The sequence below is a fragment of the Notolabrus celidotus genome, chromosome 9 (genome assembly GCF_009762535.1).
Source record: "Notolabrus celidotus isolate fNotCel1 chromosome 9, fNotCel1.pri, whole genome shotgun sequence".
NCBI classification, from domain to species: domain Eukaryota; kingdom Metazoa; phylum Chordata; class Actinopteri; order Labriformes; family Labridae; genus Notolabrus; species Notolabrus celidotus.
The window spans coordinates 8,516,484-8,529,519 of record NC_048280.1 but is presented as its reverse complement, the minus strand read 5'-3'; the positions used below and the strand labels follow the sequence as shown (position 1 = coordinate 8,529,519).

Below are 13,036 nucleotides of genomic sequence, written 5' to 3'. Positions count from 1 at the left end.
TGCAACTCACCACTGCACTTTATCATATTATTTTAGCCTGTACATATTAGTCAAGCTATTTGTTGTTTCTTTGTATTTATAGCTAAGGTTATTGTTATTATATTTTTATTTTATTTTTTATTGTAGTTCTTATTCTTATTCCTATTCTTATGCCTTGTACAAAGAGAGCACAGTTTACCAAAGTCAAATTCCTTGTGTGTTCAAGCATACTTGGCGAATAAAGCTGATTCTGATTCTGATGCACATTTACATGCAGCGCCAGGGATGATTAAAGCTCCAGTGAGGAGTTTTTAGTTGGTAAGGAAATGTACTGAAATGAACAGTGAAACCTCTTCATGACCTCTTAAAACAAACAAGAACATTAGCAATATATATACAACTTCTATATTGTAACTTCTAATGCCCGCATCAGCTGCACAGGGTAGGAGTCAGACAAGGTGAGTTTCAACAAGGCAAGGAAAAACTTTTTTCCAGATCAGATATTCATGATGAGTTATAAATTTGATTGTTTCAGAAAGTAGGATTCATTTTTTGTCAGAAAACAATCTTAAACATAGAGATAGGACAGAAGGTGTCTCTTTAACCACAGGGGGCAGCAACATTTACACTAACAGGAGCTTTAAATGAGATGCCACAAACCAATTTTTGGAATGCCGACCCTTTTGGTGCCTATACACCTAACCAAACATCTGTTTCTCGTGATCTTGATTCATGTCACGTTCACCTGCAAAATGACATAGTTATGTTCAGCTAAGACTAATTTTTGGTTGCAAAATGTCTAAATATACTTCTATATAGCTATAATGGGGGGAAGCTAATAGCATACTTGATGCAGCTCTGGTGTGTTAAAGTAGCTTTAAGTTTGATTTTCCACTACCTATGATACAGAAACCCTCATGTCCTCGTGAGTCATGTGATTACTGTGTGGGGTGTGAACTCCCTTGCTCTTACTGCTATCTTACCACAAGGGCATCCTAAAAAAATTAGAAAGGTTGTGCCCTGGCAACAAAAATCTATAGACTTCAGGAACTGCAGTGAGACTGGATTGTTTAAAGGGTGACTTCACAACGTGCATTCTCCTGACTGACACATACAGTAGATATTTAAATTCCTCTGACTTGACTAACTTCCCCCAAGTCACAGAAGAAATTACTTAACAGTTTTCACTTAACTACACTGACTTCCCCTTCTAATTCAAGAGCAGCATTATTTGTAAAAGTTAAATATGTCAGTTTTGTTTGTCCGGTAATAAGACATTTTTAAAGCATTGCTATTTGATCTCTTTGAACACTCATTTCTTTCCCAGGTAAGTGAATGTAAGTTTAATCCTCAACTGCTGAGTCAAGATCACAAATGTAAAAGTACATAAACACACACGTTATCAGTTCATGTCATCTACCTGTTCATGACAGCAGTTACCTGTGTGAAGGTGCTCAGCCTCTGTTCACAAACCACTTGATGGGAATCTGCTTCTAAATCTGCTGACTCTTAAAAATTAAAAACAAATGCGAGTCAACGTCAGCGTTTATTTCTTAGTGTGGAAGCTTCCAAGCTGCTAACAGGCTGGTTCTCAGGTTCCCACAGGTTGTGAGACCCTGATGTCTGAGCACAGGACCAGGTTTGACTGATGTAGGCATTTGAAAGATTATGTTTGGTCACTGTTTGCTTTATGGACATTTTTCACGATAAAACTCTTCTTTAAAAACAGCTGTTAGATGACTGCTCTTATATATTTTGCAGAGAAAAAAAACGTTTGCATCACAACCAAAATAATTTAAAGTTTTCTAGAGTCACGTTTTAGGATAAGGAGCTCATTTAAGTTATGGTGGACTCCTAATAATGGTTTTAGATGTCTCCAGATATACTCAAATAGTAGCTAGTTGTTAGGGCGGCTGTGGCTCAGTGGGTAGAGTCAGTCATCTCTCAATCGGAAGGTTGGCGGTTTGATCCCAGCTCCTGCGGTCACATGCCGAAGAGTCCTTGAGCAAGACACTTGACCCCAAATTGATCCAGCTGTTGTTCAGCAGTGTGTGAATGAGATTAGCTAATAATGATGGTCCCTATTATATAGCATCCTCTGCCATCAGTGTGTAATGGTGTGAATGGGTGAATGTGACAAGTTGTCTAAAAGTGCTTTGAGGGGTCAGAAAGACCATAAGAGTACTATATAAGTACAAGTCCATTTACCATTTCCATTTTAAATGATGAAACAGCATGAAGAGAGAAACATCAGGATTTACTAGTTTGACAAATGTGAAAAACTTCAATCATGTAAGTTAATATATCATGAAATAAAGGATAACTTGGGCGAGCTTGTCAACTACAGAAGCAACAGATGGGTTGGTCCCTTTATAAATCATGATAACTGTATTTAAATGATTAAAGCAGTACAATTTATAGCCTACATGAAATGATGGCAATAAAAAGTGCAGGGTCATGAGTTAGTTCTTCTTGTGTGCATCTAATATAGATTCAAATAAAATAAAACAACATATAAGTCTAACTTTTGAATGAATTGCATATAACTGTGTGTAATGACACCGACTAATTGCTGGATCCAACTTGTTAATTAGCCTCTCACTACGCGGGAAAACACACAGAACTATAAAATAAACAAACTTAGCACTATCTCCTCATAAAGTGGGGATGTTTGTGTGTTCTTGGGACAAACTTTGGTTTCTGCGAAGTGTGTGTGTGTGTGTGTGTGTGTGTGTGTGTGTGTGTGTGTTGCCTGTCTGTGCGTGCGTGCGTGTGCGCGCGGAGGAATAACGCCCCTCGTTGCGGAGCAGCGGGTGGAGAAGTGCGTCCCTCAAGTCATTTCCAACCCGGGATCTGAAGTGACAACATCCCATGTACGGAGTTCACAGACGCGCTTCACTTTCTCTGCTGTGGATGTACTCAGGGATGAACTGAACGTGTTTTTTTTATCTGACGAAGAGGAAGACACTATATCGGATCTATGAAAAAACCCACGTGGATTTGTAAAACCATTTTAAACCAGAAGGAATGCATATATTCTTTGTGAAACTAACTTTCTTGTTGTCGCTAATAGCCCTATCACGAGGTGAGTGACTGAGAGATTCTCTCCTTTAACTTTTATGACTTAGGAAGGTAAAATAATGAAGTAATATGTTTATTATCTCCTTCATGTGGGGAGGAGAGTTTGATTTGAACTTGTTGCATCAGGTTTGTAAACTGGTGTTCTTCAACTCAGGTGGGCTGTAGCATAGTCTTCCCAAACTTTTTTGACTCATCCTGGAAGTTTCTGAAGTTAGCTGTTAGTTTACAGTCACCTGGTTCATTTTAATAATTCAATGCCACTGTTGCATTATCTAAAATAATGTATATTTCAGCACTACATCTTGCTGTGCTGCAGCAGTGCTTTGCCCGGACAAGTTGTGCACTTGTCCACGAAATGCCCAACTTTTCTCACTCGTATGTAAACGCATGCCTTTTGCAGATTTTATTCAGAGCTGCGGTTTCTTTATTTTTTTATGATATAGCAAAGCTATGTTACCGCCCAAATGGCACATTCTTTATGGGACAGCTGCAGACAGGAGCATGCAACTGCCAAACTAGTGTCAAGTCCCTATTCAGCCACAAAAAGCTGCACTTTGAGGTGGCATAAGTCACACCTAGCCTCCACATTTATGGAGCACAACTTGTGTTGTGTACTTATAATTCATCTGAGGAAAACTTTGATTTTCACCTGGACAGAAATAGAAGTTTTCTCCAAAGTTGCTTCAAAGTTTAAACAAAAGCTGCAGTTGAATTAAAACTTTCATCTCACAGGTCTAAGATGCTCCATGCTCACGGAGTCGTGTTTGAACCAGGGGAAGTGTGAGGCAACCCCAGAAGGAAACGGAGAGTGCAAGTAAGTAAAATAAATCTTTGTTCTTTTTAAACTTGTGTGTCATGAGGAATACCTGTGTGAAGAGTTTGAAATGTGTGAATGTGAAGTTTGAGATGATTCAGATTTTTGGTTGACATGTGAGGGGCGAGCGATCAAACCACTGTAGCTATTTCTGGGAGGCAAATGGTCAGAGAGCTGAGACAGGAATGAGTGGACATTGATGAGGACAGGGGTCACTACTGTGAGAATGTGTGTTTGTGTGTGTGAGAGTGTGAGTGTGTGTGTGTGTGTGTGTGTGTGTGTGTGTGTGTGTGAGTGTATGTGTGTTAATGCCACCACACTCTCCCCTCTGCAGCCAAACTCTCGCAGCCCTAAATCTTGCTTCTCTTTTCTTTCACGGAGCGACAGCTGGGGTTGCCAGAAGCTCGGCGACCATTGTTCTCTGCTGCGATTAATTCTGTGTGACTAATCTGGGTGAGGCTTCCCAGAGAGACCCTCAGACCCTGTCCTTCTAGTACCCCCCCCCCTACTCCAAAACCCCTCCTCTCTCCTGGGATTTTGTCCCCTCCTCGGTGTCTCTCAGTACTCTCTCTTCCTCACTCTCTCATTCCTTTAGACAGATGGCAGAGGGTAAAGTTTTTAAACCCACGGAAAAACAGAAACAAGGTCTGCACTTTGCCTAATGTTTGGGATGTTTTCAGTCCACATGTAAACCAATAAGCTCCAGCTCTGCCCAGAACTGGTTTTTACTACAAAAGCCTACTTTCGCTTGGCTCTTATTCCATCCTGGCATGAGCATCACCAGCCAGTGTCATCTTACCGTCGCACAACTCGGTGACCGGGCAAGTCATCAGGCCGACTGGGTCACAGTTTCAAGTCTGCAAGACCCAGGCAGCCATCTTGGCCCCCCGCCACATCTTAATTTGGTCTGGTTTTGTCCAGCCCTCAATTACACACTCACCCCCCCATCACCTTCCCCACCTCTTCCCTGGGCCACAAAGCCATCATTGTGCCCCTGCACTGTCCTCCTCCTCAGACTTCTCCAATTAAACATGGAGATGGACGAGCTCGCAGATTTGAAAAGGTTTGAGCGGGCACACAAGGTTCAGTTTGTGGCATTGTGTGTGTGTGTGTGTGTGTGTGTGTGTGTGTGTGTGTGTGTGTGTGTGTGTGTGTGTGTGTGTGTGTGTGTGTGTGTTTAAAGCATTGCTCTTTCATTGTGTTTGTCATCACTGAGCCACAAGAGGGCTGGCTACTCCTGGGAAAAGTTTGAGTTGGGACATCACAGCTTGACAAAACTTGATAGTAAAGCGGAACTGTAAAGAATAACTGAAAAGATAACCAGGAGACTGTTTTAACAGCTTTTTGGCACTTTAGGAGAGTAATAATGGATCATACTGAAAGAAAGATATTTATAATGAATATAGTCGTTCCCTGGGTGCAAATTTAATTCCCTATATTATACCATGTGTCACAGGCTGCTTTTGTCTTGGTTTTTACTTCCTGTATTATTTTTTTCTTTTGCCTCATGTGCTGTCTTCTGCTCTTTTATTCCCTGTGTAAATTTTCTTGTGTGTCTTAGTTAAGTCTTTAGTGTTTCCTGTTTTATTTTGTAGTTCCTGCTCTCTGTGTGTCTGCTGTAGTTTTACTTCCTGCCCCTGTGTGTTTCCCTCCACTTTGATCACCTTCATTTGTTTCACCTGTGCCTTGTGTCACAGCTGAGTCTGATTACCTTGAGTTTATTAAGTCTAACTGATTCCTGCCTTCTGTGTCAGCTGGTTGAGTCTTACCTGCACCGTGTCCCCTGTGGTTGTTTGAGCTTGTGGTGGATTTTTACTTGAAACAACATCTTGGACATTAGAGTTTTGGACACTTGAAAAGTAAGGTCTTTTGATTTTAACTTCTGATCTTTTTGGTTCAATAAAGTTCTGTTTAGTCAGAGTCCTCATCTTGGTTTTACAGTTTTATTGGCACCATGAGATCTAAACCTGTGACTACTGTTAAGGTACTCACAAGTCTAAAACTGAAGAACTCACACAGCTGATCTCACCTGACATAAACTATTTGGTGTTTACTCTCAAGAATTCAAGAATTTAGAGCTTATTATGTACGCATTCACAAATTATGACCAGGAGAGAGCAAAAGGGGAACTGGAGAACACGCAAGTTGAAGGAACATTTGGCTTTAAAGATGAGAATGACAGAGAATGAATGGTTGGCAGGGGAAATGTTATGAGGTGTGCAAAAAGCTTCTAAACTTTTAGAAGAAGAAGAAGAAACATACTTTATTAATTCAATTTTTCCACTTGTGTCATTTTTGTTATCATGCTACACGCACAGTTTGGTGTATATACATACAATTTTTTGCACAAACATGCAGTGGAGAGATGTCAGATTAAGGATGATCAACCAGCATACCCCGAGCAGTTGGGGGTTCGGAGCCTTGCTCAAGGGCACCTCAGCAGTGCCCAGTCCACTTGCCAAACTTCGTCCATGCTCGGACTCAAACCAACGACCCTCCGGTTGCCAAGCCAAGCCCCTATGGACTGAGCTACTGCCGCCCTGTGTTAAAGATAACACACCTCTGCCAGTTTGTCCTGCTGTGCAAAAGTGGTGTTAATATTTCTCTGTTCGGGTCCTCAGAATGTCTTAAAAAGTCTTACAATCTTGTATTACTTGTCTACCTCTGTCTTAATAGACAGTCGTCTAGCTCTTACATTTTATTTTGACACTACTATCGATAACTCCGTCCCTTAAAAGCACGACAGAGGACTTTCTTCATTGCTCTGAGCTCAGTGAGAGCTTAGAGGAAGCTGAATGCTCACTGGTGCATTGATAAAAGGGGCACTCAGCTTTAAAGTGTGACTTCCATAGTTGGTCAACTTTGCCAGCATAAATTAGTAGCAACTGTTCTTCACCCTCTTCTGTAACAGGGCCGAGTCTTTCAAAGGCAATACCCCCAGCTTTTGTTCACAGTTTGGCATCTCAAGTCCGAGACCAGATGATGTAACTCCAAGTATTACCAAGAATCAAGCACAAGGGTTTCTGAAGTCACTTCTTCTTTCATAAGTTCTTCTTGTGTGCATCTCCTAATATTGATGGCTCAGATAGTGAGAGTAAAACTAACAGTATGAGGATGTAAACACAGAAGTAACAGCAGGAGGAACCTTTTTTTAAACTTCTGAGGTGTTGGTTTTTCAGTTACTCACCAATGGGAGGTGTTAAAGGTCAGACTATATGTAATATGATGAGTTAGATAACTGATGTCTGTTTTGGCTTTGTTCAACAGTATTTTAGTTATTCCTCATGAAAGCAGCCAAAAGAGATTTTCCTCCGAGCCTCTGTTTGATCTTGATATAATTGAGTTTTGGTTTCACCTCGATCAAGAAGCTGCTTCTCTTGAATTCAAGAGTTATAATTAAGTGTCATTGGGTGCTTCAGTTTTATATAGTCTGACAGGGATGCCTACTTGACATGCTATACCATAAATACCACCTCCTCCTCCTATCTGGCCCTGTGAGCTCCTGACTGAAGTTTATCTCCAAAGCGCTGCTCCGAGGAGGCCTCTCATTTGCCGCTGAAGCTTGGCAGCAGCAGGAGCGAGCAGTGACAGAGCCGAGCCAATCCAGACCAGGAAACATAACTCCCAGATTCCAGTGGCACAACAATGAGCAGAATCAAAGCGCCTCGGAGAGTAATTCTGCTCTCTCTCGGCCTGGAGGGATGAGAGACGTCGGGTTGGCGAGGAAGGAAGCTGCAGAGAGATCACATACCTTGATCATTAGTCAGTCAGAGTGATGAAAAAATGAGGCGGATTTCTGACAGCCTGTTGAATGCTGCGAGTCACATGATGAGACTTTAGGCTTTAGGTTCTTGATGGATGATGACCCTGAGTTTTTGAGGAGGAGGTATGTCAGCATATCAAAGAAATTCAACAAATCAAGTAGTTCATGCTTTATTTGATTTGAACGCTTAATAAACTATTGATTGTTTTTATTTATTTATTAAAGATCATTCCAAAACTTTATTAGAAAGGGCAACTGAAGAGAGACAGGAAATGTGGGGGGGGGGGGGGGGGGACGACGACTGTGGTTTAGTGGTAGAGTGGGTTGTCTCTGAATTGGAAAGTTGGGGGTTCGATACCAGGACCTGCTGTCTGGAGTGCCGAAGAGTCCTCGGGCAATACAAGTGTCCGGTGTCTGCACCGTTGTGTGAATGGGATTAGTTGCTTTCATAGCAGCCTCTGCCATCAGTGAATGAATGTGGTGTGAATGAGTGAATGTGACATGTAATGTTAGAGTGCTTTAAGTGGTCAGATGACTGGAGCAAGGGTTATATAAATGCAGTCCATGTACATTTACATGCATCATAGGGCTGAGGTCAGGGGTCAAATCAGTGGCTAAGCTGGAGACTTTGCCCCTGAACTGTACCGACTAAGCTAAACCAGCACCCTGTTACTTGTATTTAGTTTGACTTCTGGTTTTCACAAACAAAGTCTGGAACATTTAGAAAACTGAAGACTTTATTCTTGTGAGTTAAACCTTTGGAGCTTTTTTGCCTTTATTGATAGGACAGCTGAAGAGAGACAGGTAATGTGGGGAGTAGAGAGAGAGGGGGAAGACATGCAGCAATGGTCGTGGCCGGGAGTCAAACAAGTGCCAAAACAGCTAGGCCAGCAGGCGCCCTAGAAAACTGAAGACTTTTAAACCAAGAGAGAGGGGCAAAGTATTCTTTACCTTACCCATGTTTGTCAGTATCCACAGGATCCTTGAGCATCATAGCCAATTAGCCGATGCCTGCAATCACAAGGCTGAATAAAAACAAAGTTTGCAGACACTGCAGGCTGCTGTCGAACAATGTTAACGTGCACCCTAAACACTAACACGTTTTGCCTCCTGAGTGATAGCATATCAAATCTCAAAATAGTTACTGGCAAGTGTTAAATATAAATTCTGTTGATTTAATGCAGTTTATTATTGTAGAAGAAAAGAAAGATGTTTGAGTGTGCAATATTTAAAAGCCAAATTGTGAGAGTTTAAAACCCCTAATCAGGATTTTCTGATCGCTGCCCTTCTTTTTCCTCCTCTGAGTCTTTAATCCCCGGCTGGTATGTGCAGCGACTTCTACAGTATCCAACCACTTCAATGAAAGTGAGCCCTTGTCTCTCTGAGGTTCTGGGGATTCCTTAATGGCACCTCTGTTCGCTGGGGTCAGATGAGTCTATCTTAGCATCCCCCCACACTCACCACTCCCCCCTGCTCCCCCCCTACATCTCCATTCAGAGTCAGGAAACAGCCTCAGAGTGGCCTGAGGGAAGAAAAGGTGCCGTATCTGATCATATCATCACACAACGAGAAACACACAGCGCGGGGCTTTTATATGGCCGCTGTAGCCGGTGTTGGGTTCCTCTTGGCAAGAGTCCGGCTGGTGAAAGGGCTGATAGTCAGAGCGCTCCGGCTGACTTGGTGGTGGGGAACCTCAGCACTGGGGATTAGTGATATTTTAGCCTCCCTGCTTGGCATATGCCAAGATAGATCACATAAACTTTGACCATTGATGGGTCTGAAAGTCAGCGTGGGTGAGCCAAAGACACCAGGCATGCTGCAAACCACACTTCCTCTTTTCTTTTTTTCCCCTTCTTTCAGCCGGACCACCTGTCCTTGTGTGGGTGATAGTAGAACAACTAAGGGAGACGTGCGCTCACCCATACAGCAGCATGCCTCATAATACCCATGATTACTTGTGGTTTTGTCCATTCAGCTCAACACAGCAACAGATTGAGTTTGTCTGCCAGGTGTGCTTCTAGCTTCCAGTCACTCTCGCTGCCTGAGACTCGCTCACGCACTCACTCACAGGGTATTTAGGAGAATGAAGTGAGGTGTCTTTGTAGTTAAACTGGGTGGATTGTGCAGTGAAGCAGATGGTAAGACTGATACCAATCGAGACGTCTGCTACACGGAGGAGATGGTAAATTGGGCCTTCAGGACTTTTCTAGGGCTTCAGTTTCTTTTTTTTCTATTTTATTACACATATGAAGAACAAAGCTGAACATTGAAGCTCAATAACAAGACTTTATAGATAAACTCAGCTGCGACAGAACACTAGTTTTGGGGGCTAGAAATGTGCAGAGTCAAAAAACAGCACTAAGTCTCTTTGAATGTGCTAATGAGAAAACATTCAGCATAAAGACGAAATGTTCAAGTAGTACATACAAGTGTACAAAACAGTATCACCTATTTAGAGGGACAATGAAGTGCACTCTGAAACTGAGAGTTGTTTTTATTTCTTACATCTTGAAGTGTTAATCGTCTATGTTTTATAAATATGACACAGTTTAAACTTTATTAGAAGGCGTAACTCTCAAGTAGATATCGCAAATAAACATGTGTTAATGTGCTTAGAAATAAATGCAAAGGTGGTGATATAACCCCACAACTTGCTTTAGAATTAAGGGTTGAACGATTATATGCCTGGCTGATTATCGGAGACGATATTCAGCATTTGCCTGACCATGAGTCTCAGCGTTTTGTTTTACAGATCCCTGATGAAATGAATGAATTAAAAAGTGGACCAGGTGTGTCAGTCCCTCCCTCACCACTCTGTCTCACTTAGTGTCCCGCCAACAACTACGGCTCCTTTAAGAGAAAGATCTGAGCACTTGTACTACTGCTTAATACATACATTGCTATTGTACATAATTATCTGATATTAATTAGTAGTGCCGAACCCTGTGTTTTCAAATCACAGGTCTACATTCTGAGTTTTGAAAGATTTTCATTTTTACTGTTAATACATTTCAGTTCAAATATCAGTTATTGGTCTCATGAACTTCTAAGAATCAGTATCGGCCTTGAGGAACCGATATCAGTCGACTTACACTGAGAATCATCATATTAACAATTTGACTTCAGAGTTAAGGTGATCCATGATAGTTGTGTGTATATGTATGGGTTTACAGCAAACATGGACTGCTTATAGCCTATTTTATGTACTTTTGATTTTGCAAATTGACCTAAAAGTTGGTTAAAAAAAGAACTGCAGTTGTAGCACATTGCAAAAACTGGTGACATTGATGAAGCACAAGGAAGAAGACTCATCTGATACACTAATAAGTAAGTATTTGATCAGTATTTTACCTTAATTTGTCCTCAACATTGCCATATAACTTTGCTACCGAACAACACAAAAATGTCTGAATCACTACATCAAAAAGAGCAGAGCAGTGCTATAGAGTCTCTGATCACAACTCTGAGACAGCACTTAAACTGTGTGTTTACATGATGTTGGTATTTATATGATAAACTACATTTTCTACCTGTTTTAAATACCATCTTAAACATATAAGACATCTCACCCTCTACAGAGATCTTTTAGTGAGTATTCAGATGCAGTTCATGCTTTAGTTTGGCTAACTAGAGAGCTAAGTGTCTGCAGGGCTTTTTCAGTCTATAGATTCAAAGCCTGTTAACAGCCGACGCTCGTCTGGATTTATGGAGGAAAGTTAGTCAGGAAGCAGCGACAAGACTTAAACCTTGAAGTCACTGCGTACAGTAACAACCCAAGTGTCCGGTCACTTTGTCAGCTACACCTTCACACACCCGTAAAAGCCTTTAAGTAGTTCCCAGGATTGTAAAATAAGCAGTAGCAGAAGTCATTAGGGCAGCTATGACTCTCAGGACATACACACACACACACAAACACACACATATATACACACAGTCGTCGTTCCCTGGGGGAGTAGGTTCTTTCCCATGGGCAGTGTCCCTAATGCTCCCAAATAAACAGGGTCTCTAATGAAGGCTGCCAGATGTGGGCTGGCCAGGTCAGCTCTCCTGTACGATTAGAGAGGAAGGAAAGAAGGAGGGACGTAAGGAGAGGGAACGAGGGGCAGCGTTTCCCCTGTAATTTCTGCAGCCAGTGGGGATTTGGTGGTAACTTTGGTTTCAGTTCCACAACAAACAACAACCCTGTTTTCTGCGCCAGATTTGGTTTCAGCTGGAGAGCTATTTTTATTTCAGTGAACGTGATTTGTGCGATTGAAGTTGAATTTAGGCGTTCATTCTGTCGGGTTTGGTTTCTCTACCCATGGTGGCACAGTTGTCACTGTGGTTAGCCACGTAGTGCTGGGAAAACACACAAGAGAAGCAGAAAAAGAGAGAGGGAAGTGTGGAGGAAAGGAGAGCAGAGTGTCCCCCTCCCTCGGGCAATGCTTTTAAAACAGATCAGACAAGACTAAAGGGGACTTAGCCCAGGCACAGAACCAAACAGCCAGGAAATGAGACGGGGTGGTGGGAAGACAGGAGGGGGGGTGAGGTACAAATATGCTCCACTAACACAGTTTGACTCCTGCCTGAAAGCTCAGTGATGGACTCATTGGAGAGAAAGAGACAGAAATGAAAACATTTTAAAGCTAAAGTCTTATTTTTTTCTTGTGTCTTAATAACATCTTTTTGGTCATCATGTCAGACGTCTGGGAGACTGCCTCTAGTGTGAAAAAGATGAGCTAAAAGAAAATACCACTGAAAAAAAGCCAATTAAACTCCACCAACTGACCTATAATAGCAGTTAAAATCAATACAAATGTAAATAATGGTTATTTTCTTTAGTAATCCATAAACTGTGGCTTAAAGAATGTCCAGAAACACAAAAAATCTCAATCTGACTTCCCTAAAGCTCAACCTGACCTCCTCAAATAACTGTCTCTACATTTTTTATTTTGTCTCACCAACTCAAACCCCAATATCTTTTAATTAACAGTGAAATAAAACACAAAAAGATCAGAATCTCATCGCAAGGACAGGGAAGAAGGGAGACAAAACTATTATATGAATGCTGAATTTCTCTGATCTTTAAAAACTGCATGTTAATATTCTGTTAAAGTACCTGTGAGGATCTTTTTTGGTTCCCTGTTGTCAAAGTCTCTTTCTTTGAACAGATATAGTGTCACTTATTGAACACCTTTGTCATGGAAGATGTAAATAGAAAACAGTTTCTGCAGCGTGCAGTTAATCTCTCCAACAGACATTTAAAAATAACATTATAGAAATAATCAGACTTCATACTAAAGGTATTGTTTGCTTCTGTAGCTCATAAAAAGACGTCACTACTTATTTCAGGAGCTTTTAAATACATTCACTTTCATTTTTATCCTCACATGAGGGGATTCCCTGTTTGGTATTGCTGT

At 41.5% G+C, this 13,036-nt stretch overlaps 1 protein-coding gene across 2 annotated transcripts in view; it reads left to right on the top strand.

Moving 5' to 3' along the window:
• The first annotated feature begins 2,716 nt into the window (after positions 1-2,716).
• LOC117818618 (neurogenic locus notch homolog protein 1-like) overlaps positions 2,717-13,036 on the top strand; it is a 49,818-nt gene continuing 39,498 nt past the window's right edge. The window contains exons 1-2 of one of the 2 annotated variants that reach the window (XM_034691570.1): positions 2,717-3,064; positions 3,793-3,874. In XM_034691570.1, coding sequence (XP_034547461.1) covers positions 3,007-3,064; positions 3,793-3,874 — 140 coding nt within the window. In that variant the 5' untranslated portion in view covers positions 2,717-3,006. The remainder of the gene's footprint in view (positions 3,065-3,792; positions 3,875-13,036) is intronic. The other variant, XM_034691569.1, reaches the window with a different exon arrangement.